This window comes from Stenella coeruleoalba, assembly GCF_951394435.1.
Source record: "Stenella coeruleoalba genome assembly, chromosome: 3".
NCBI lineage: Eukaryota > Metazoa > Chordata > Mammalia > Artiodactyla > Delphinidae > Stenella > Stenella coeruleoalba.
The window spans coordinates 151,138,473-151,165,006 of NC_137148.1; the positions used below are offsets into that span (position 1 = coordinate 151,138,473).

A 26,534-nucleotide genomic window follows, 5' to 3' on the forward strand; every position below is an offset into this window, starting at 1 on the left:
AATAAAAATTACCTATACACTTGCCTTAGAAGAAATCAAAAGTCAGTAGTCCAAACACTTTTTAAAGTTTTGTTTTCTGTCCAGTTGGAAAGGAAATACATGATTGACTTTACTTCATCATTCATATAGTCAATGTGGAAAACATTAGGGCCGTGAATTTCAATACAGTAAGATCAGAAAATTTTAAATTGGCCTTCCCAAACCACTAATAAGTAACCAATGTTGTATATAATGCTAAAATCTTAGAGACTGAGTTTGATATTTTAAAAGTTCTGAAAAGATTAGCTAATTTCTCCTCATCATACTTCTCATGCCTCAAACCTGAGTATTACTTTTTTAAAATTAAATTTATTTATCTTTATTTATTTATTTTTATTTTGGCTGCATTGGGTCTTCAATGCTGCGTGCAGACTTTCTCTAGTTGTGGCGAGCGGGGGCTACTCTTTGTTGCGGTGCCTGGGCTTCTCATCACAGCAGCTTCTATTGTTCTTCCACAACTCTATGGGTTCCTTTTTAGGTCCTATGAAGAACCCTAGAAATTAGTTCATGGAATTATAAGTTTTTGCAAAATTGTCAAAGGTGGGATATTTTAACTTCCATCAGGTAAGACCAGCGTCTCTTTCTTTGCCAATTTTCCTTCTATCATATTCCGCTATGTTGGATCATATTGGAATGGCCACAGGCTTTTTTGAAATCTGGCTAAGGAGATTTTCTTTTTTCTGTGGTACGCGGGCCTCTCACTGTTGTGGCCTCTCCCGTTGTGGAGCACAGGCTCTGGACGCACAGGCTCAGCGGCCATGGCTCACGGGCCTAGCCGCTCCGCGGCATGTGGGATCTTCCCGGACCGGGACACGAACCTGTGTCCCCTGCGTCGGCAGGTGGACTCTCAACCACTGCGCCACCAGGGAAGCCCTAAGGAGATGTTTTAAGTGAGGCTATTATGTGATTTTCAGACACCGCCATATGTAATTGACTATATACTATCGCATTACAGGAATAACTTCCAGTACTCATACTGACTACTCTACTGACTTAACCTAGCACAAGACACAGAAGCATAAGGACAAAACCCACCTTACAATATAGCCATGTCTTGCACTTCACAGCTCTCAAAGCATGTGCGTTTGAAGAAGAAAAAAACAACTGAAAAGTACAAAACCAGAAGCTAATCTGTGGAAAATTATTTCAATCATCAGGCATGTGAAAGATAAGTCAAAGATTCAGTTCTCATCAATGCTTAGTCAAAATGGAAATTTTCTTCTGTCAAGAATATACTCCAGGGGCTTCCCTGATGGCGCAGTGGTTAAGAAGCCGCCTGCCAATGCAGGGGACAAGGGTTCGAGTCCTGGTCCGGGAAGATCCCACATGTCACGGAGCAACTAAGCCGGTGTGCCACAACTACGGAACCTGCGCTCTAGAGCCCATGAGCCACGACTATTGAGCCTGCGAGCCACAACTACTGAAGCCTCCGTGCCTAGCACCCGTGCTCTGCAACAAGAGAAGCCACCGCAATGAGAAGCCTGTGCACCGCAACGAAGAGTAGCCCCCAGTCCCTGCAAGTAGAGAAAGCCTGCGCACAGCAACGAAGACCCAACACAGCCAAAAATAAATAAATGAATGAATGAATGAATGAATGAATGAATATACTCCATCAACAATGTGTGTAATGGAATGGTATGAATGAGTATTTTATCAGAATCCCTGTAATGCACAAACCTATAGCAGTACTGAGATCAGTAATGCATTTATAATAGTAAATACTTATGAGGAAGTAATCCATAGAGGTTTTCTCAAAGTTAACAATGAAAATGAATGTGACATTATCAATAATAAATTGTGAAGCTGAAATAAACTTTTCTAAACTATTAATAACTAGAAGCAAATTCTAATCAACCATGCTACAAGAAATCTATGTCTAAAAACTACGAAGTTTATTTCTTAAAATTTTATTTCGAAAATACATAAACTGTCGTATGAGGAGGCAGTTAAAGAATATATAGCTAAAACAGTGGGGGAAAAGTTTTATAGAGACACATCTGGCAGTAGTTAATTTTTAAATGTCATTTTTCTAGATTTTGTGACACCTATAGTATTGATATTTGAAAGCATTTAAAAAATTGTAATTTGAAGATTTGCTACTTCCAGGTAGAATAAAATATTTTGAAGCAAAACAACGTTTCCACTGAGAAAAACAAAAAAAGCCAAATAAAATAGCCAGCATTCAATCAAAAAGTTCTAGACAAACCAAGAGATAGAATCATATGGCTAAAATTCTAAGAACAGATAATACAAAAATATTTACATAAGATATTGTGTGTCTTTATCAGGAAAAGTCTTTATCAAGAAAAGACTTTAAAATCATCAGAATTAATATTATATTTTATTTATTTGTATATTATATTTATATATAGATATTTATATATTTATATAAAGAACTTAAAGATAAAGCCCTAGTTAAGGCAGTGACAATAGCAGTAGCAGTGGGAGTGAAAAGAAATGGTTATATTCAAGCATATTTTGTCAGGAAAAGTCCATGATCAAATGTCTGACTGCATACATGGGATGGATAGACGGAGTGGGAAAAATCAAAGTTAACTATAGAGGTTCTAGTGAAGATGGGGTTGCCGTCACCCAACCCAAGGGGCTGCGATCATCCCCAAGGTCTAGGAGACTCAAAGGGAAGGTCATGGTCAGAGGCAAAGTTAATTGGTGGGAAAATAAGACTCCCAGTCTCTCCATCTCCTTATACCAGTTTTTTTTGTAACATCTTTATTGGAGTATAATTGCTTTACAATGATGTGTTAGTTTCTGCTTTATAACAAAGTAAATCAGTTATACATATGTCCCCATATCTCCTCCCTCTTGCATCTCCCTCCCTCCCACCCTCCCTATCCCACCCCTCTAGGTGGTCACAAAGCACCGAGCGAGCGCATCTCCCTGTGCTATGCGGAAGCTTCCCACTAGCCATCTATTCCTTATACCAGTTTTGTTTTTCTGCTCATATACGTAGCAGCATTTCATTCAAGGGGAAAGTCATTGATCTGACTGGTCAAATTAAACAACATAGTTCAAGGCACATTTACAGTGGTTAGTTCCTCTACAATTTAGAAAGTCACATTCATAATTTCCCTCTTCCTACACCGCGGAACACATTGGCCATTCCTCCAAAGTTTCCACTCCACAGAGTGGACCAGAGATGACGTGAGCCCAGAACTGAGAGCTTGGCATGAGATGGTGTCAGCCCCACGTAGAGCTCTGGCATAAATTATAACCCAACCCAGCTCTACAGAGAGCTCTGCATGGAATCCTGGGAGTAAACTCAGCCATAATAATGGGATTCTGTTTTTCATTTGCTTTTCTTCCTTGCTTAACTTTCCCTGGCCACTCTGACAAACAAACTTTCAGGCATTCCTGGGCCACTCACTAACTTTATTCCATTTAATCTCATCCAGATTCCCAAGAAAATTACTAACTATAAGGAGGGAAATTTGGAACATGGTAAGTGTTAGATGCCTGAAATATACAGGTCATTGAATCCAGTTAAGTAGCAAATTATCTGGATCTCAAATATGCCAGTAGAATAACAGACTAAGCTCAATTTAATGTACTCTTACTGGAGACACACGTAAATTCTGGGTCAATTTTGAAAAAGTTAAAAGGACATAGCTGAGATTAAAAGAAAGAAAGGAACACCTGCGTGTTTCAGAAAGTAACAGAGAAATTAAATCCAGAGAAAGAAGAGCGGACTGATGTCTGTGGGTTCCGTTCCTTAGTATAGGCCTTATGTAAATAGGGGCTGGAGCTAGAAATCTAACATTACCTTGAGGCCAGGAATTTATAGACTCAGGATGGAACAATATTGAGAAGTTGGTACAGATATCCTACAGAAATTTCATGAGGAACTGCTTAGTCCATTAAGAGGGCCAAGGGCGGTGGTGAGGAAGATTGATATCTCTTGAAAACCTTCAGGTACAGAAAACATCAACACCTCTGAAAAGTAGGCCTCTCCTTCCCAGCGTTGTGATGGCCAGGTTGTCACTAACCTGTAAGGCCCTGTATGAATCAGAAACTGCAAGGAGAGTAATTCAAAGAAAAACAGATGCAGGATGGGTGTGGCAATAAATCCTAGGACCCTATCAGAAACAAAATTAAAACCACTCTAAAGGGAAATTTTAACAAACCAGAGCAGATAGTATCCTAACCAGAATAGAATAATAATTTTGAGGAAGTTACTTTAGTTATTTAAGTAATATTCAACATCCAGAGCAAAATTCCCTTAAGTACTGTACTGGTGGAAACTAGGCAGCACTATGGAGACAATAAAAAGGTGTTTACCATCAAAAAACATCAAGGTAAGAAAGATAATGTCTAGTTTTTAATTATCCTGTGGTTTATTGAAATCTTTTGGAAACCCAAAATAGAGAAAACCTAGCAGGCAATGAAGACTTAAATATTTAGAGATTTATCAACTCATCTATAAAAGCTTTATTAATCTCTTCTTTTAATACCACTCCTGAGAGGTATAAATGTGTCCAGTGATAGGGTTGAAGAAGCCTGAGAGAATTTCAATTGTTTACTATTCTTGGTCAGCTATTAAGACCGTTCAGGAGCATCTTGATTTTCATGGCATCATCCAACAAAAAGCAGGATATTTTACAGAAAGTCCTGGTCCACTTTTTGGCTTGCTTTTGTGTTTACGTTTTTGGTTTTCTCACATTGGGCGGTACATTAGGCTACCTATTGCACACTCCCTCATTCATGCATGCATTCATTCAAACAATATTTACTGAGTTGAGATATTTAATTAACACCCAATAAATGATGTTTAGATGAATGAATGCGCTTTTTATCAAAGTAAGTGTAAGTACTGAGAAAAATTACAGAATGTATGATCCCAGCCCCACAAAAGCGTATAATTGTGTTGAGGATATAACATATGCTGGTGAAATAACTAATATATCATATTGGACAGTTTCTAAGTTCAAAAATGAGTTTTTGTAAATAATCAGAGCCTAAGGAGGACAAAGAAGGGACAGTTCATTATGGGTTGAGTCTATCAATAAATGTACATTTCAGATGAGATTTGAGATTGACCTTAAAGAAAGAAGAGGACTTAGATATATGAACAGAGAACAAAAAAGGCATGGTGATAGCATGTGCATGGATAGTGTGGCCAATATTTATGTTCTTCATTAAAGACAGTCAGAGATAACCCAAATGTAACTGTTTCCATGGGTCCATTCTCAGTATCCAAACAAAACAGCAAATCCTATCTTAGTAAAACTAATGAAAAACACAGTCTTTAACAAAGACATTGTGAAGGAAAGGGGGAGAGAAAGGCTTGCGTCCCACACCACACAACAAAACTTATTTAATTATTTGTTTCATTTTCTCCTTCTGAAAATTTCCTCTCCCTCTCTCTGTATGTCTCTCTTCTCCCACCACATCTGACCACACTCTACCAGCCACCTTTCCAGATCTTCCCAGAACTCTCCTAGTTTCATTATGCCACAAGTTAAACATCTCACAGGTCTCCAGGATGCATCCTCATCACTTATTCCACAAAGACAAACAAAGGACACTTCTCAGGATCAAGTTTCTTGGAAGGAAGAGGCCACGAGGAGTGATTATAAATAATATAAGGTGGAGAGCAGTGACTTAAAATACCATTTTTCCTCTTAGAATGTGAATACAGGGAACTTTGGGAAACTAGAAAATCTGGAAAGGATTCATTGATAATTATTTATTTTCAATGAATAAAATAAAATGTAATAATACGGCTAAACTCTGACAGATTAACTTTTTCAAAAGTTGCTTTCACACACCTTCACTATTGGGATGTTTCATAAACACATCTTTCTTCTTTCTTTGCAGATACTGGCACCAAACTTTCAAACAATAAGAACCTTCCCATAAGTCCCTTGCCAGGCAAGATTAAGGTATAACAATCCAAACAGATTTTTGAAGAAGATAACTGGTTGAAAGCACAGGAAAAGAGCTGGGTTTCTCTTTTTCAACAGTCACATAATGAGTAATGTGGGAATTGGTTTACAAAGTCTCTCTCCATGAGGGGCTAAGGTTAAGATTAGAACTTCTGAGGCCAGAAGAGCAAAATAACTACAACAACACACATATTTTCAAGAGCCGCCCTTTGGATGTGAGGGATTGATTTTTCCCACGCTTTCTTCAGCAGCCCAACTGGTGTCTTTAGTAAATGACATAAGAGAATACAGTGTGGCCAAGAAGGCTTAGATTTCCTTAGCCCCAAGTCAGATATTCTCAAGTGACTGTCCACTCAAATTAAAAAGAGAGATTTACAAGAGGAAACTGGATACAACTGAGTGTACTTTTATTTCAACCCTTTACCTGAATGTTTTGTTTTGATTTCAGTTCTCCACTGAAGTTGCCTACATTAATATATTTTTAAGAACATTTCCTTAAGTTGAAGTATTCATTCAGTATATTCATTTACTATAATTGAGAAAAGCCAAATGACTTAGGCAAATTCATTTCTATATTGCCACAGCAGTGTATTGTGAACTAAATGACACCTGGCAGTTCTTTACTCAGATACTAACTCAATTAGAAGGCAGAACAAGGATACCTACCCATTCAGGGAAGGAAAGGTCACCTAGCCTCTGTAGCTGTCTTAGGTCTCTTATCATCACAGTAACAAACTGAAGACTAAAAACCATACGATCATCTCAATAGATGCAGAAAAAGCTTTTGAAAAAATTCAATATCCATTCATGGTAAAAACTCTCCAGAAAGTGGGCACAGAGGGAACATACCTCAACATAATAAAGGCCATATATGACAAGCCCATAGCTAACATACTCAATGGTGAAAAGCTGAAAGCATTTCCCCTAAGATCAGGAACAAGACAAGGATGCCCACTCTCACCACTTTTATTGAACAGAGTTTTGCAAGTCCTAGCCACAGCAATCAGACAAGAAAAAATAAATAAAAGGACTCCAAAATGGAAAGGAAAAAGTAGAACTGTCACTGTTTGCAGATGGCATGATACATAGAAAATCTGAACGACACCATCAAAAAACTATTCGAGCTCAAACATGAACTTGGTAAATTTGCAGGATACAACAGATTTCTATATATAAATTTTGTATTTCCATACACTCACAGTGAACTATCAGAAAGAGAAATTAAGGAAACAATCCCATTTACAATTGCATAAAAAAGAATAAAATACATAAGAATAAACCTGCCTAAGGAGGTAAAAGACCTGTACCCAGGAAACTATATGACACTCATAAAAGAAATGAAAGATGACACAACCAGCTGGAAAGATATACCATGGTCACGGATTGGAAGAATTAATATTGTTAAAATGACCATCATACCCAAGGACATCTACGCATTCAATGCAGTCTGTATCAACATATCAAGGGCATTTTCCACAGACCTAGAACAAATAATTTTAAAGTTTGTATGGAAACACAAAAGATCCTGAATAGCTAAAACAGTCTTGAGAAAGAAGAACACAACTGGAGGAATCATGCTCCCTGGCTTCAGACTGTGCTACAAACCTACAGTAATCAAAACAGTATGGTACCGGCACAAAAACATCCATCACTGGAACAGAATAGAGAGCCCAGAAAGAAACCCATGCACTTATGGTCAATGAATCTATGACAAAGGAGGCAAGAATATGCAATGGAGAAAAGTCTGGGCTTCCTTAGGGATGGTTTCATCAATTAATTTGTTTTCTTAAATGGACCATACTTTTCCATGTCTTCGTATACCTTGTGAGTTTTTTGGTTGAACATTTGGCTTTCAAATATTGTAATGTGGTGTCTATGGAAATCAGATTCTCCCACTTTCCCAGGGTTTTCTGAGCTTTTGATTGTTGAAGGCTGTAGTAGTCTGTTTGTTTAGGGACCTTTCCAAACTAGTTTTGCAATGACTGTACCCCTTATCGTATGTAGGCACTGAAGTCTCTGTTCCTTTAGTTCATGTTTAGCTAATGTTTTGACAGAGATGTCCTTGAATTCCTGCACCTAAGACAAACAAAAACAAATATACACAAGCACATCCACATGCACACTCAAAACCACACACCTCTCCCCATTGTGCAGATTGCTGGATCACTCCTTCAACATTTAGCTGACCTGCACTGAGTTCAGGGCTCAGCCCATGGTAAAAGCTTAGAGACTCCTCTGGTGTTTTCAGAACATGCATCTTATCTTGAGTACGCATGTGGCTTTCTTAATTTCTCTGGACACATGTGTACTTTTTGTATGTTCTAAGTTCCCAAAGAATCTCCCCCAACTTTTGCTCCTGCATCTTATGTGGTCTATTGTATTTCAATGCACAGTCTTCTGCCCCAGCCATCTGTGCTTTGTCAGTTCACCTTGCACTTTTTTTGAGCAATGACCGCTGCTTTTCCAGACTGTGTTCCAGGTTAGCTAAGACAGAGATAAGCATCTTGTGTCAGTCCTTCAGGTAGCTCCCAGACAGGTTAGAACAGATACACATAATAATCCGAGAGTATGGGCTCTTCTGCTCCCTCCTGAAGCAGGATTGAGGGCCCCATACTACGAATGGTCTGCTGCTACTTTAAGACTATCACTGCGTTAAGACCCCACCACTTTAAGACCATCACTACACTAACAGTAGATGGGGCAAGGGCAAGTAAAAATGCCACAAAGCTTTCCTGCCATTTTCCAATTGCCTCTTCCCTGGTTCAGTATGTGTTTGGTTGCTGTAAATCTTTGCCTGATTTCAGGACTAAGAGAAACTCAAGGAACGCCACCACAAGAAACAGTATAATCAGACTCTCAGGTGCCAAAAGACAGAGAAAGAATCTTTACTCCCAAAGGAGAAAGAAAAAACAAATTTGTTACAAAGCAGGGATCCTCAAAAAGATTCATAGCTAATTTCCTATCTGAAACCATGGAGGCAAGAGGCCAGACATATTTAAAGTGCTGAAAGAAAAAAACTGCCCACCAAGAATTCTATATTTGGCCAAACTGGTTTCAAAACTTAGGGAGAAATTAACACATTCCCAGATGAACAAAGGCTGAGGGCGTTTGTTTTACAACTTCCTAACACTGCCCTATGACAAATGCTAAATTGAACCTTCAGGTTGAAATGAAAGGACACTAGCCAGCAACTCGAAGCTGTATAAAGAAATAGAAATCTCCAGTAAAGATAAATATATGGGCAGATACTAAAGCCAGTATTGTGCTACTGGCTTGTAACTCTACTTTTTATTTCTTACATGATTGAAAAAACAAATGCATAAAATAATCATAAATCCATGTTATTGGGCTCACAAAGTATAGAGGTGTAATTTGTGACAACAATAATTTAAGGAGGAGGAATGGAACTGTAGAGGAACAGAGTTTCTGTGTGCTATTGAAGTTGGTTTCAATTCAAATGATATTGGTTGAACTTTAGAAGGGTGAATGTAATCTTCTTGATAACCACAAAGAAAATATCAATAGACTATATGCAAAAAGAAATGAAAAAGGAATCAAGAGTTCACTACAACAAAATCGGCTAAGCACAGAAGAAGTCAGTAATGGAGTAAATGAAGGGCAAAAAATGCATAAGACATACAGAAAACAGCCAGGAAACAGACAGAATTAAGTTCTTCCTCATCAGTAATTTTTGAAAAAGTAAGTGGATTAAGCTCTCCAATAAAAAGATAAATATTGGCAGAATGGACTTTAAAAACATCCATAATCCAAGTATATGCTGCCCGCAAAAAACTCACTTGATTTCAAGAGACACAAGTTAGTTGAAAGTTAAAGCACAGAATAAAATATCCCATGCAAATAGTAACAAAAAGAAATAAAGAGAGAGAAAGAAAAAGGAAGGAAGGAAGGAAGGAAGGAAGGAAGGAAGGAAGGAAGGAAGGAAGGAAGATAGATCTGGGATGGCTATGTTAATATCACACAAAATAAACTTTAAATCAAAAACTATCACAAGAGGAAAAGGAGGCCACTATATGTTGATAACAAGTTCAATCTATCAAGAAGATATAACAACTATAAACATATATGTACCAAACATCCCCCAAATATGTGAAGCAGACATTGACAGAATTGAAGGAAGAAATAGATAGTTCTAAAATCATAGTTGGAGATCAATACCTTGCTTTCAATAATGGATAACACATCTAGACAGAAGATCAGTAGAGAGGTAGGGGGACTGAATAACACATTTAACCGACTAAACCTAACAGCCATATATAGATCACTCCACTCAACAACAGCAGAATACACATTTTTCTCAAGTACACATGGAACATTCTCCAGGAAAGACCATATGTTACGCCACAATACAAGTACCAATACATTTTTAAGAAACTGAAATCATACAAAGTATCTTCTTTAGCCACAGTGAAAGGAAGGTAGAAATCAATAACAGAACCATTGGTAGCCATTTCCCATCATGCCTGCCACACATGATATAAAGCAATGAAGGGAAAAACATAATTGACCATTTAGAAAAGTGGGAAAGAGGACATATCATTGACACAGAGTGTGTGCTGTTTCCCGTTGTCAGAGATAGAAATAAATTAGCATCATTTATTCATTAGTGTGTTAATTTCTTGGTCAATCATTGCGCAGCCAGTGTTTCTGCCTGATGGGAAGATTTCCTATACTCAGTGTTGAGTGGAGACAACCTTGAAAGGGACATTTAAAAGGATTATACTGTGATGGGCTTAGCAGTACCCTTCCTCCTATGCCAGTAGGCGGCTGGGGTATTTCCATGCAGTGTGTACAACCGTAGGCCCCAGGTCACCAGAATTTAGTTGGATTCGTTTTGTTAATACATTCCCTCAGTACTTTGTCTTTCATTTGACTGTTGCATTTACTTCATTCTTTATTATCACTGCGAAACAACTTTGTTTCCTGTTCAGATGCCAAAAAGTGGATATCAATACCTCCTGAGTTTTACACATCACAGATCTGTTTTACATATCAGAGACAGAGACAGCAACTATTTCCAATGACTTTGAGACATGCTTTGAACATGCGATTAACATGTTGAGTGTTGAAATGTGTGTCGAGCTCATTATACTTGCTCTAAAAGGTTTCAAACTGCAAAGATTTAAAAATCTTTATCTTTGAATAGTTTTCCTGTGCTGTCCCTTTGTGTCAGACTGTTAATGTGCAGTCTGGCACCTTCAAATAATGTGGCTTTGTAACCAATTATTTACATGTTGTTTTATCCACAGAGAATCTTTTTTTTTTAATAAATTTATTTATTTTTGGCTGTGTTGGGTCTTTGTTGCTGCACATGGGCTTTCTCTAGTTGGGGCGAGTGGGGGCTACTCTACATTGTGGTGTGCGGGCTCCTCATTGCTGTGGCTTCTCTCGTTGCAGAGCATGGACTCTAGGAGCTGGGGTTTCAGTAGTTGTAGCACACGGGCTTCAGTAGTTGTGGCTCATTGGCCCTAGAGCACAGGCTCAATAGTTGTGGCGCATGGTCTTAGTTGCTCCGCGGCATGTGGGATCTTCCCAGACCAGGGCCCGAACCCATGTCCCCTGCACTGGCAGGAGGATTCCCAACCACTGTGCCACCAGGGAAGTCCCCACACAGAGAAGCTTAGGGTCAAAACATACAACTCGATTAACCACACGTCCTCCTGTTCACATTTCCCTCATCTTTTCTTCATCTTCTATGTTTCCTTGGCACTGTTTATATTAAGTGCTTTTGCCATTATATTTGATTGTCTGTATTCCGGTGAGTTACCACAATGCTTTATGAGACACGGTAGGATATAAATGCATTTAAGATATATATATATATATTTTATATATACATATATATATTATATATATATAATTTGCTTTAGTGCAGTGTTTTTTGTTTTCTGTACTGAATTCATTAGCATGGGTCGGTATAAAATTTAGCATAGGTCAATATGTAATTTGTAAACTAATAAGGTCTTAAAAGTGAGGAATTAAGTCTTTTAAATTTAATTATTTATTGTAAAGAGCAGAATAGCATACATAAACAGGTGCCTAAGGAAAACTTGTATTCTAATATGCAACTCTCATGAACACCTTTTTTTTTTTCTTCTAACGGTATGATAGTAGGCCATTTGATTATTTTTATGGCTTTAACTTTACAACAATGAAATATTCGTAAATTTTAAAAAGTATTTTTCTTTATTTGATGCGGGTGGGATACTGGAGAAATGAAAGGTCAAACACCTATTGAGGAATCCATACTTGTCTATATATTGTGTACTTTTATTTCAATAACTGATTTAAAATTCCTAAAAGGATGCTATAATAAGTTATTATGCCATTTTACAGACTGAATTAAGTGAATTTCAGGGAGGTATGAAACTTGCCTAAGGCTATCCAGCTACCAAGCGGTAGGAGTGAGAATTAAATCCAGGTATACCTATTGCCAAAGTTTCTGCTCATCTCTTTACATCATCCACTTTTAATAGCCAATGCTTTCCTGCTTACAAATATGACTGAGGTTTCCAGACAGTCAACAGTCCTTTTTAATCAGATAGAAAAATTACTGTTGATTCTCTAAAGACATATTCCTTTTCCATTAAGTGACTTTAGTTGTTCAAATAATACTTCCAGACAGTAGTAATCATACAGTTGGAGACTAAGAACAGAACTCAGGGATGTGTCTAGCAGTCAGTAAAGACCAACTGGGCTCACTGATGATATTTACGGTCATTTCCTCTAGACTAACATAATCTTATTATAAGACCCTAATAATTCACAGTACTGCCCTTGCCTGACTGTTTGTTCTTCTCCCTCTATCACTCTCTCTTTCCCCATATTATTACTATTTTTGGCAATTTTTGGTGAATTAAATTCAGGGATTAGTATTCAGGAGTACTTGTCACAAAAGCAGAGAATCTTAGCTCACACCAAAGGAAGAAAATAGAGAAAAAGTATAAATTATATGAATACACACACATACACACATGTACCAACTATATGCTGCACTTCTCCAAAATCTATTCAGTATCTGCACATTTACCGTATATTAGCAGTAAGACCAGAAATGAGCATAACGTTCTATTTACAAGGCACAGAAAACAGACCCAAATATGGAAATTACTAGCAATGAGAATGGGGAAGAAAGACTACAACAAGGAGTGTAGATGATATTTTTGTTTCCTAGCTATGATGCCAAATATTGAACTTTCAACATGAGACAAGGAGGCCATAAAAAGTTGTATTAGTTTCCTAGAGCTGCCATGACAAAGTACCAGAGACTGAGGAGGTTAAACAACAGAAATTTACTCACTCACAGGTCTAGAGGCTAGAAATCTGACATAAGGTGTCAGCAGGATTGATTTCTTCTCAAGTATCTCTTCTTGGTTTGTAGATGCCATGTTTTCCTTCTGTCTTCACATGGTCTTCTCTCTGTGCATGTCTGTGTCCTAATATTTTCTTTTTATAAGGACACCAGTCATATTGGATTACAGCCCACCCATTTGACCTCATTTGACCTCAATTACCTACTTAAGGGCCTTATCTCCAAATACAGTCATATTACGAGGTATTGGGGGTTAAGACTTCCACATATTAACTTGAGCAGGACACAATTCAGCTGATAATAGAAGATAAGAGTAATTTAAGCAAGTAAGTAACTACTGTTTACAGTGAGTTGCTTAAGGATATGAATTTACTCAAGAAAAACAGGAAGAAATTACATAACACTGTACGTTATACAAAGATATTAAATTAATCATCATAACATCCTGTGAGATGGGCATTAAATTAGACTAAGCAAGATGAAGCAACTTATCCAGAATTGTATAGTTGGTACTTTCCAGAATTTAAACCAGGTATTTTCCCAGTTCCATTCTATGTTATATATTCATTTCATTAGTTGAAATGAATTTTGAGTCTTTATTTTGCTTAGTTTCTGAAGTTACATGGGGATAGAATGGAGTTGGATATTTTCAGTGACATTCACACATGGGGAAGGAAATTGAGTCCAGAAGCTTCAGCAATGTTTCCATGGAGAACACTAACAACAGAACCAGAAACACCGTTATCCTTTTGGTTCAGTGATCTTTCCTGAAGCACTACAAGAATCAATCTTAAGAAGCCCAGTGTTTTCCAAACTTTCACCAATGGGCTCTGTAGGGTCCTCTAACAGTATCTAAGAGACTAACTAGTTTCACATCCCAAGCCACTTAAGACAAGGAGTTCTGATTGTTCTCTGTGAGGAAATCAAGTGACAATCATAGCTGGTGATTTAGGATAGTTTCTTCAGGGCCCAGACAAAACCTAATACACAGTAATAATCATTGTTAACTGCATCTTTGACAAGGATTAATCAGGTATCAAAGAGGTCTATAAATTGGGAGAAATTATGATCAAAGAGAAACATAGACCATAGATATTTAATTAATGCTCAATTATTTATGAGTTTAACTTCGGTTAACCTAATTTTCCTTCTTCTAGACAATTTCCAATTCGTCTCCACAAAGAGACCAGAATAAGCACCTTCCAATACAAGATTTATTGTGTTGCTTTAATTTAAAGCATACAGTGACTTCGACATTCACACCACCAAGTTTTGCCAGGAGAGAAAAGGAGATGTTATATAGTTTGTCTTGAATTAGATATGCCACCATACTTGACTTAGCTCATCCTACTGGAAGCACTTTGAGGGCAGATTCTACAGTCTTGTCTTACATCCTCTATGGAATCAAGCCAAGGGAATCACACACAGTTACAGCTGGAAAAACATTTGTTCTGGGTTAATACTTTTAGCCTTTACCACCAAGACTTTATCACCAAGACCTACATTTACAGTCTCTAAACAGGAGACCTTCTTGCCTTCCCTTTTCATATTGACTAGGAAGGTAAAGGGAAGAACAGAGAAGTACCCAAAGTCAGCTAGTAGCCAGCACAGATAAATCATCTGTGGAGATATTGTTTCTTTCAAAAGATATAAACATAAGAGGAAGTCCTGGTGTTTGAAGCAACTGTGCATAATAAAATTCCATGAAAACCTAGAAATCCAGATGCAGATCAGTAACATATTGGTTAAATAAGCTGTTATGCTCATGCAATGGACAAGTGTACATACATTAAGAAGAACGAGATACTCTTTTCTATGAGATTCTCTTTTCACTGAACTCATCAGTGCTGCAAACACAATGTTACATAATACTTTTTCTTTAACATTATATCAGGCATCCTCATCTTGTCCTGCATTTATTGCCAGTGTTACTAAAGTCTATCACTTACCTCTTTCTCTTTTAGACATATAATTTCTTCTTATTTTGGAAGCATTCATCAATCCCTATTTTACTCTTTCTTTTAAATTACAAATGAATATTGAATTTTATAAAATATCTTTTGGGGGATATTTCAAGTGATTGTATACTTTTGCTCTCCTTTGACCTTGTTATATGGTAAATTATATTTTCTTATTTTATATTATGCTATTTATTATATATTGTATTCTGTTTACTAATGACATTCATTATATTATAATTACATTATTTTTAAGGTAGCATTTTGTTTTAGATAGACAAAACAACCAGTGGAATAGGAAGCATCTTAAAATTAGATGCAAGATATAAGGGAATTGAGATTAAAATAAAATTCACGTTTTGGATCAGTAGCAAAAATTATTCAACAAAAGTGGGAAAATATAGCTATCATAGAATTACTAAATTCTAGATACAGCAACTACTTAAAAGTTAAAAAATAATGAAAGTGTAAAAGTATCAGAAACCTGGGAGACTTGAAATAAATTATTCATGAGGAATATCTTTCTAAGATACAAAGAAAAAAGGATACATTTTATTATATAAGAATTAAAATTTTCCTCATGGCAAAATGCACTACAAAGGTCAGAAAACAAGCAAAAGAAATTGGGAAATATATTTAGAAATGGATATGCCTTCTTTACAACTTTTGAGAGAAGCACATGTTTCTTTTTCCTTTAACCTGTTATGTGGGTATTAATCTATAATGTAAGTGCATGGTTCCTTTCCTTTAACTTATAATGTGAGACTTAATCTATATGGTAAGTGCATGGTTCCTTTCCTTTCATCTGTAATGTGAGTGTCAACATGGGGCACTGCTTCCCAGCACAGACTTTGGATGTTCCTGTACTGGTCCCGTCACTGACCATCCACAAAAACTTACAAATGTTGCTTTACTTTCCTGGGGGTTAGAGTCTTAGCTAAGAAATGGAAGCAGAATAGAACTTTCCCCCAGGGATGATAGAAGGTTTAAAGGAGTAAATATGTAAGTGACTTGGCACAGTGCCTAGTACAAGAGAGATCAATATAAGTACTTAGCAATTTTTTAAAGAGACAGAGGAAAGAAATAAAATGTGGTGATTTCAATCTATTGATATATATTCTGGACATTAAACTACCTTTTCATTCATTGGATGACCTAACTTGCTCATGCTTTTTCTTACTCTAGTGAACGTGGGTAGCTAATATCATAGTTTAAAATTTTTCCTTTTATATTTACAAGTAAATTTGACCTGTAAATTTCTTTTTCCTTACAGTCCTAATCTATTTTCAGTATTAGGATTATATAGACTTCATAAGATGAATAAAGGAGCATTCTTCCTTTGCTACTCTCTAGAAGTTTTTCTTTGTTAATATTGATGTTATCTGTTTAACAGAAGTTGGATAGAATTCACCTCCCAAATGATCTGGCCGGGTCTGGTATTTTCTTGGTGAAAGATTGTAAACTATTGACAATTCCATTAGTGGTGCAAGAACTCCAGCTACAAATTTCCTCTTGTGTCAGTTTTGGTAAACTTTAGGAGCTAGGAAATTGTCCACTTTACAGAAATGTTCAAATTTACTGGCATTTCATATATTCTCTGTTTGTACTCTCTGCTATAACACTGTCCTGATTCTTTCTGTATATTGTTTACTTACGTTTTTGTTTTGCTTAATCAAAGTTTGTTTTTTTAAATCTTTTCAAAGAATATTCTTTTGACTTACTAAATCACCTCAATTTTATACTTTTTTCTGTTTTATTAAGTTCTGCTCATATCTTTATTGTCTATTTTTCTATGTTCTCAGGGTTTATTGTTTTACTCTTCTGATGTCAATTAAAACACTTGGTTATTAATTTTAATAACTCTTTTTACTTATAAATAGTTGAACTTTTTGAAGGTTCCAGTTTAGTTGTACGTATCTAAGGGTCAGCTCCTCCTCATAGTTGCTGGCCTAAGGTTTAGTTCACCCTATAGCAATGTATATATTGACATTTTTTCCCCTCAACTTTCTGTGTTTTGCTACTTCTCACTTCTCTTTGCAGAGAAGCCCTTTGAAATACGCTTAACTTATTTTACAGCCAATAAATCTTTAAAATACTGTGTATTTTTTAAGATAAATCAACTTATATAATTAGGCAGGAAATCTGATCTGCCATATTTTTAAAAACAGCATAATTTCACTCTTCTCCACGATTAATCTGCTGTATTACACGACCTTCGAGTTTTTAGCTTTATCAATGACACGTACTTTAAAAATGTTTGAAAGATCCTACCTAGTCTTTTAAAACATCCTTGCTCCTTGTTTCAGTTCTAGTTTTATGTATATTTTCTGCCTGGCACCTGATAATTCCAACATCTGATGGATGGCCTTGGGAATTTAATTCTGGTATTGATTGTTTTTGCTGATTCTCTCCACTTGTAGCTGATTTCTTCATTATTGTGTAAATTTAGATCATGAGCTCACGTTTAGCTAAACTTTATCTGTGGGAACGCTACAGGCCTGTGTTGAAGGTCTACCTCTCCAGAAAGGGTTTAGTTTTGTGTTTGGAATACCACCGATTTGGGAGCATTTTAAGTTCATTTCTTAGCTTCTGTTTGCAAGACCGCAAATAAATTTGCAACCCAAGCACTGTGAACACAGATCTGCGGTTCAGAATTCTCAAGATTTCCTACCTGTTTCCTACCCAGAGCAGAGGCCAAGAGAATTTGCTCTTAGTCTCCCTTTGCCAGCAGATATTTTTTTTCTCCTGGCACACCCTTTCATTAAAGGTGAAGCCAGGGATAGGTAGGTTTAGTTCTAACTTCCCATCTAGTAGGGATGGAGTCTTACCTCCTGCCTCCCATGTGGTCATGGCCATTGAAAAACAAGTCTCTATACCAAGTGTGTCATTCAACTACGGCCTGTATTCCAAATCCAGACAGCTGCCTATTTTTTATGGCCTATGAGCTATGAATAATTTTCACATTTTAACTGGTAGCATTTTAAATGGTTACCTAAGTACCTAAATAATATCCTCAATTTTGCCTCTTTGGTCTACAAAGCCTAAAATATTTGCCATTTGGCTCCATAAAAACAGGATTTCCAGCTTCTGTTCTAAGCTATCAAGATCTTCAATCCACTCTTAATAGAGCTATCACTCTCACACATGGACCACCCTTCCTTCATGGGTCCTGGACATTTCGACTGCACACTTCCAAAATCAACCACGCACTTAAAAATAAGTTGTGTACATTTAACCTAGCATACCTAACCCATTTCTGTTAGGAGAGTTTTTCAAGTAATCTTGCCCACCGTATTCTTCAGAACTTCATTAATAATGGCAAAAAACTGGGCTTACCTGGTGGCACGGTGGTTGAGAGTCCGCCTGCCGATGCAGGGGACACGGGTTCGTGCCCCGGTCCGGGAAGGTCCCATATGCCACGGAGCGGCTCGGCCTGTGAGCCATGGCCGCTGAGCCTGTGCGTCCGGAGCCTGTGCTCCGCAACGGGAGAGGCCGCAACAGTGAGAGGCCTACGTACCAAAAAAAAAACAAACAAAAAACAAAAAAAGGCCAAAAATTAAAACAACATTCAACAAAAATGCGAAATGTTCATAACAATTATAGAAGCACATACAGTAGAGAACTATAAACTGTTATTGAAACAGTGAGACATAACTTTTTATTCTTAAAGAACTATATTTAGGTCCCTTTTGTTTAAATAAGTATATTTCTGTGTATGTATGTATACAGTCATGTATTTATATACACATACATTATTTGTATGATATATTTATATAAACATATGAAATACATACCTATACACATACCTTTGATTTATATTTGTATACATAGACAGGAATATAATTATATATTATATATTTATATACATTGAACTGAAAACTGGTAGTATACATATATATCGTGTATAAATGTGTGTCTACGTGCATGTGTAGAAAAGCGGGTTGAGAGATATGGAAGCATGAGTTAGACAGGGTTCAAGATTTTAAAAGTACTTATGTGTAGGTAGTGAGGTTAAGGCCCATTTGATTGAAAATATTGCATATTTTTACATCAATTGTTATGATGACCAGATTCCTATGTCAATAAAATTATAAATAGCTATACATACTCGTATGTGTAATGTATAACTAAAAGATATATAGTTTTATATATGTATTATATTTATATTATATAATACAATTATACTAATACATTATATATTGTTATATAGAATATATTAACTATAGTGTATTACATCAGATAATAATAATTATATATTTATATATTATGATATAATTGTTTTATAATCAATATTACAGGATATATCATATTAATATTATGAACATATTAACCATAGAAATACATTTCATTACTCATATATTTTGTATATAATATATGCTAGGCAAAAATATATATTAATATAATACATAATTGTTATACACTAATATAAATATTAGTATATTACACTTATACATCAATATAATATTTAATATTGGTATACTTATATTATTTTTAATATATACATAGCTAATGCTCTTTAAAGCCATCTGCTACAAGTAGAGTAAGACCAGGAGTATGGCCAAAGCAAATTGTAAACATATTAGATTACTTATATTCATTTATATGTCATTTTCCTGGAATCTGCCTCTGGCTACTAGAGAGGACACACAGCAAAATCAACAAAAAGTGCCCAAGACATAGGATCCTTTCTTCATTGGAACCTCAAAGGAAACACAGTGCTATTCAGTCCCCCTTCAAAGAGCCAAGAGCAAACCTTGAAGCACCCAGTAAAAGCCAATTCAAACAAAAAAGCTTTTCCACTTAAACTGGAAAAAGTTAAGTTCCCAAGAGACCCCCTACATCAACCACTGAAGCTCATTTGGCAGTAAAAACAATAATGTTCACCGAACAACAAGAAACGCAAAACAATAGGTGTTTTACCAAAAACACAAAAAAACAGCTAATTAGTGTCTTTCCTGTTTGAAGGAAGGGGGTGGGAAGTGGGCAGACGACCTGATAGGAAAGATAAAAAGAAAAGGAAAAGGAAAATAACAGTTTCCAGTGACACTCAAGCTGTCTTCTGCATCCATTTCGTCAAGACCACCAAGTCAATGTGGAGGCTTTTTCCTCCTTCCCTTTTCTTTTCATGAGACCGATCACAACCAGCACTGCAGATTCCATCCAATTAAGGAATGCTGTTGCCTACAGGTGTGAATGAGCTGTGAGTAAAGTACTGAAGTAGAGGACACCTAAAGTGAAACGATTTCATGAATGTCCACGTGGCTGAGCAGCAAGTTAACCTTTCATAGATGTGCTAAAGAAGAAGAGTTGGGTTTTATTTTATTTACTTTTCCCTGGACTGTGTTGAATGACTATCATCGACAAGTTCAGGCTACTTTTTGCTGAGGATTAATGCACTGGGAGAGCTGAGAGAACACTCAACAGTAGAGCTGTCTTTTTCTTGACCAGTTCACCTTAGTTTCCCAAACTCTAAGTCTTTCCCTAATTCTTTCTCCTTTTTATTGTAGTAAAATGAACATAACACAAAATCCACCATTTTGATCATTTTACAATTCACTGTACCATTCAGTGGAATTTACTACTGTCACAATGTTGTGCAACTATCACCACTGTCCAACTACAAAACATTTTCATCACCCCAAGAGGAAACACACACCCATTTTGAGGAGTCATTCCCTATTTCCCTCTCTTCCAAACCCCTGGAAACCACTAATGTATAATATTTTCCGTGTGTATGGATTTGCCGCTGCTGGACATTTCATATAAATGGAAGCATACAATATAGAGCCTTTCGCGCCTGACTTCTTTCACTTAGTTGCATCCATGATGTAGCATGTATCAGTAATCCATTCACTTCTATGGCTGAATTCCCTGATCCTGTTTTCTTCATACTGTTTGAATACAAAATTTAAAATAAGTTGAGAGTGAAGCTCTGTTTTAAGGGCACATCTACGAGGCCAATTCTTTTTAAAAAGGTGAAAAGGGAGATATTGTTGTGAAATGATAATCGTTGAGAAGCCTCAGCCAATTTGATAATGAAAAGTTTGGGAAATGTTGCAAAAAATTATCTGCTTTATATTAAAAGCCTTTTAAGCAAGGATTCAGGAGACCGTCTTTTTCTTGCAGGTAACTTAAATGAGTCAGAAGGAAATAACTGCGCTTTAAAACAGATTTTGAAAGGATTCTATTTATTCTTAATAGACGAATGGGAGTAAAAGTAGTTCACATCCAATATGGACTCCCTGTCCAAACACTGTTTATCATTTTAGCCACCACTATCGAATTATATTTCTTGAGAGTAAGGCAGCTCAATTCCTGCATATTACTTTTTTTTCCTGCATATTACTTTTTAAAATTCATCTATCAAATTCATCAATCCATTAATACAGTATAAACAAGAGATGTTCATGTTTCAGTGCAGTTCAAATATCAGGTATAAAGAACCACCAGCAAGAAAAAGAATCCTACATCTCTTGCCAGAATGTGGTCAGCTCTGGGGTGCTTTGCTAGCTGAAACACACTTTCATTGTTAAGAGGATAGAGGCTGTTTAAGAGGGATGAGAGCCAAACAATGTTAACTACGTGTATGTGTTAAGAACAGTGCTAGGTTATCTCATATTCTATATCAGCCAAGGCTCACCATTTTACATATGTGAAAAGCGAAGTTAGAAGTGTTTTAGTAGGGCTTCCCTGGTGGCGCAGTGGTTAAGAATCTGCCTGCCAGTGCAGGGGACGCGGGTTTGAGCCCTGGTCCGGGAAGCTCCCACATGCCATGGAGCAACTAAGAGCATGTGCCACAACTACTGAGCCTGCACTCTAGAGCCCGTGAACCACAACTACTGAAGCCCACACACCTAGACCCCGTGCTCAGCAACAAAGAGAAGCCACCACAATGAGAAGCCCGCGCACCGTAACAAAGAGTAGCCCCCGCTCACCACAACTAGAGAAAGCCCGCGCATAGCAAGGAAGAGCCAACGCAGCCAAAAATAAATCTATTTAAAAACAAAAAGTGTTTTAGTAACTTACTAAAAGGCACGCAATCAGTAAATCTGAGCAAGAATTCAATCCCAAATCTGTCACACTGAAGTTTAAGCTAATACATGAGATTAATAAAAACAGCACTAAATTAAAAGTTCAGAGATATTTTTAATTTCATACTCTTTCACTAACGCTCTTTGGAGATAAATCATTTCTTTTATATGGGCCTTAGTTTTCACAACTATCATAGTTGGAAGCTTGACTAGATGATCTGTATGTAGTCTTCCAATTCTAAAATGTTCCACTCATTTGGATTCCTACAATAATTGCCCTTGCAATACCTGCATGCTGCCACCAAGTAGCCGTACAGACTATTAGTTCCTTTTATATCCCTAGTGGGGAGTGCATTTTGACATCAGACTTACCAGTCAACAGTACAACCTGTTACTATAACTATAAAATAACAAAATAATCTGGTATTATTTCCTGTAAAGCAGAAGCTTTACATTGTCTGTGAATCATATCAAAATCACCTGTAGGTTTGTTTGGTTGTGTTTTAACATCTTTATTGGAGTATAATTGCTTTACAATGGTGTGTTAGTTTCTGCTTTATAACACCTGTAGGTTTTTAAACATAGAGGAAATCCATAACCCATTGAATGAGAATCTTCAGAGACAGCACATGGGCATCTGGAGTTTGGGGCTCCCATCATCCGTATATTTTACTTTATTTTATTTTTTGCCTATGTACAATATTTGTCACATCCTCTTGAACCTTTAAATGTTTCTTTTTGTTTTAAAATTTTAGAATATTCCATAATCTTCACCTACTTTTCATAAGGTGTTATCTGTTATGTTTATTCGATCTTGTGCTTCTCCTGGTTAAGTCTTCTTTTTTTCCTTTTTTTTTTGGGGGGGGGGGAGGTCCCTGCCTCATGGCTTGCAGGATCTTAGTTCCCTGACCGGGAATTGGACCCCAGGGCCCCAGCAGTGAAAGTGCCAAGTTCTAACCACTGGACCACCAGGGAAGTCCCAAGACTTCTGTTTTAAATGACTTTTTTTCCCACTCTAATTCATTCCTGGGATCAGTTTCATGTTTGAACATTAAACCAACCTTGCATTACTAGAATAAAGCTACTTTGATTGTGATATATGATTGTTTTACATACCATGGATACAGTTTGTGCTTCTGTTTACACATTTTGCATGCATGTTCAAAAGAGAAACTGGCCTGTGATTCTATTCTTGTAATATTCTTTTTAGTTTTGATCTGAAGCTTATGTTGGCCTTATAAATATTTTGAGCAATATATACTTTTCTGTCCCCTGGAAGATTTTTATGTAAGATTACCAATATTTCTTCCCTAAATATTTGGAAGAATTTACTTGGAAAGCCATTTATCCCTGGCAATCATTTTCTGTAAAGGTACTTAATTATACAAACAACTTTTGCAGTAGATACAGGTTTTTGAGATATTTTTTCTTTCTTGGGTTAGTCTTGTTAGCTTGCATTTTTAAAGAATTTGTCATTTTCGATGAATTTTCAAATTTATAAATATAAAATTATCATAATTTTAACAGCTTTATTGGGATGGAATTTACATACCATAATTTCAACACTTTAATGTATACAATTCAGTGGTTCTCAGTGTAACCACTAAAAGACTTGTGTAAGCATCACAACAATCCAATTTTAGATTCCTGTCCCCCCACAAAAAACCCATTACACATTAACAAGCTTTTTTTCAATCTCCTCAAACCACTCAGCCCTAGGCAACCACTCATCTACTTCCTGTCTCTACAGATTTGCTATTCTGGGCATTCATATAAATGGGACCGTACAATATGTGATCTTTTGTGAGTGGCTGCTTTTACTTTACATAATGCTTTCATGGTTCATCCATGTTGTAACATGGATCAATAGATCATTCTTTTCTATACCTGAATGCTATTCTACTGTATGGATATTCCACATTTTGGTTATTCATTTATCCGGTTGTCATTTGAATTATTTCCACCTTTTGTTTTTAGAGATATATTTCTATGAACATTCACGTACAAGCTTTTGTGCAGACGTAAGTTTTTATTTTTTTTAGGTATATATTTAGTAGTGGAACTGCTGGGTCATAGGGTAACTCTATGTTTAACACTTGCAGGAACTCTCAAGCTGTTTTGTAAAATGGCCGCACCATTTTACATTCCCACCAGCAACGTATGTGGGTTTCAATCTCTTCTTTTACAGCCTAGCATGTCATCTATGCTGGAAAACGTTTCACATGTAGTTGAGCAGGATGAGTATTTTACTGTTTGGTTGAGTGTTCTGTAAACACTTATTAGGTCTTGTTAATTCATAGTCTTGTCCAAGTCTTCTATATCGTTGTTGATCTTCTGCCTAACTGTTCTATCCCTTATTGACTGTGGAGTACTGAAGCCTCTACCTAATGTTGTGTAATTATCTATTTCTTCCTTCAGTTCTTCATGGATTTTGGTATTTTCTTCTTCATGTATTTTGGTTTCACCTTATTCAGGGCAAATATGTTAAAAATTTTTGTATCTTCCCTCTCCTTATCATAAAATGTCTCTTTTCATATCTAGTAAATTTTTTGTTTGTTTTAAAGTCTATTTTTTCTGGTATTAGTATAGCCACTTCAGCAATGCTTACGGTCGCTATTTGCATGATGTATAGCTTTTCATCCTTTTACTTTGTACACATTAGACTTTTGAATCCAAGCAGTGTCTCCTATAGAAAACATTTTTTAATACCCAGTTCGACAATATCTGCCTTTTGATTGTATTGTTTAATTCATTTACATTTAGTTTTTATTATTGATATGGTAGGATTTATTTATGTCTATCATTTTACCTTTGGTTTTCTACATGTCTCATGTTTTTGTTTTTTTGTTATTGTTGTTGTTCCTCCATTTTCCTTTTATAGTAAGTAGATATTTTCTACTGTAACATGTAATTCCTTTAATGATTTTTAACCACATTGTTTGACTAATGGCTGCACTAGTGCTTATGTAATACATCTCAGAATCTCTTCAGATTTTTACTAGGTTCATTCCAGACAGAAACAGAAACTGTACTTTTATAGAGCTGTATGCCTTCCCCTCTTTTTTGTTTTTATTACTTTTATATATGTTACATACTTAACAACATATTATTATAATAATTACTTCTCACAAGCTTATTTTTTCAAAGAGCTTAGAGAAGAAAGTTGAGCAAATAAATATTTTTGAGTTTGTCGGGTTAATCTATTTACCATTTCTGGTTCTCTTCCTTTCTTCCTGCGGAATCAGCTTATGATCTACTGTCATTTTTATTCTAACACAGCTTTGTTCTCACTGCCTTCGTTGTGCCATATCATCAAATATATGATATTTCTTTATGTTATATAGAGAACAGTCCAAATATAGTCATTGTTTAGGCACTTACTTTTTAAATTTGTTAAGAGAAGAAAGGAGAAGAAATTTGAAATTACAGTATCTTTTATAATTCCCTACACAACTGCTCTAGTCAGCATTCTTTGTTTTGTTTTTATGGCTTGAGTTACTGTCTGCTATCATTTGAAGAACTTCTACTAGTATTGCTTGTGAAGCCCGTCTGCTAACAATGAACTCACTCAGTTTCTGTTTCTGTTTCTGAGTTATGGTGAAGTATTGATGATAAGTTGTGGAGTGGTAGGAAAAACTAAAATGCGATGTGCTGTATGATGTATGTTTCACTGAAGTGTCTTGGTCAAATTCTAATGATTTATGATAGAAATCACATAAAGCAAGCATCACAATTCTCCAGGAATGTTCTGTAGAATGCTAATGTTAATGATGAATATGTGATCCCAAATCTTTCACTTGTATTGACCTTATCTCATTAATTCTTCTCCCAACAATGCCATAACTAGAGTTGAGTTCTAAAGTATACCTTCCTCTTTTCCAATAGAAATGGTCCCACAATTTCAGAAAGTTCTCAAAGGTGAAAAAGTACACACGGCGTTTATCACGTTTGCAAATGTCAATGAAAATGCTAAGGTAACACTGTCCAAAAGGCAATATTCTTCTGTGAGGGCACCCAACTTTAAACAAATACACATATTCTAAATACAGCTTAGATCTGTGACATGTTTTGGCCAATGAAGTGTGAGCAGACATGATGGCCTTCAATGAGCAGCAGAGGCCTTAAATGGGCTTGTGCAGTTGGGCTCACCTCTTATGTTTCAGTGAACTTTGTGAGAAGACAGGGCCTGGGAGCTGCGGCCTCACAGTTGGGCTCCAGAGGAAGATGTGTGTTACAGACCTCAAACTGACCCAAAACACGGAGCAAACCAGCC

At 36.4% G+C, this 26,534-nt stretch overlaps 3 protein-coding genes across 14 annotated transcripts in view; 1 reads left to right on the plus strand and 2 right to left on the minus strand.

Annotated features, from left to right (window-relative positions):
• Window positions 1-26,534, minus strand: part of LOC307183208 (uncharacterized protein) — a 466,052-nt gene that overhangs the window by 254,891 nt on the left and 184,627 nt on the right. The window lies entirely within an intron of this gene.
• LOC307183206 (metabotropic glutamate receptor 7-like) overlaps window positions 1-26,534 on the plus strand; it is a 582,198-nt gene that overhangs the window by 134,293 nt on the left and 421,371 nt on the right. The gene's annotated exons all lie outside the window — the stretch shown is intronic.
• The window catches only part of LOC307183199 (UDP-N-acetylglucosamine--peptide N-acetylglucosaminyltransferase 110 kDa subunit-like), a 34,048-nt gene that overhangs the window by 5,293 nt on the left and 2,221 nt on the right, over window positions 1-26,534 (minus strand). The window contains exon 3 of the mRNA XM_079915368.1: window positions 18,567-18,739. Coding sequence (XP_079771494.1) covers window positions 18,567-18,674 — 108 coding nt within the window. The 5' untranslated portion in view covers window positions 18,675-18,739. The remainder of the gene's footprint in view (window positions 1-18,566; window positions 18,740-26,534) is intronic.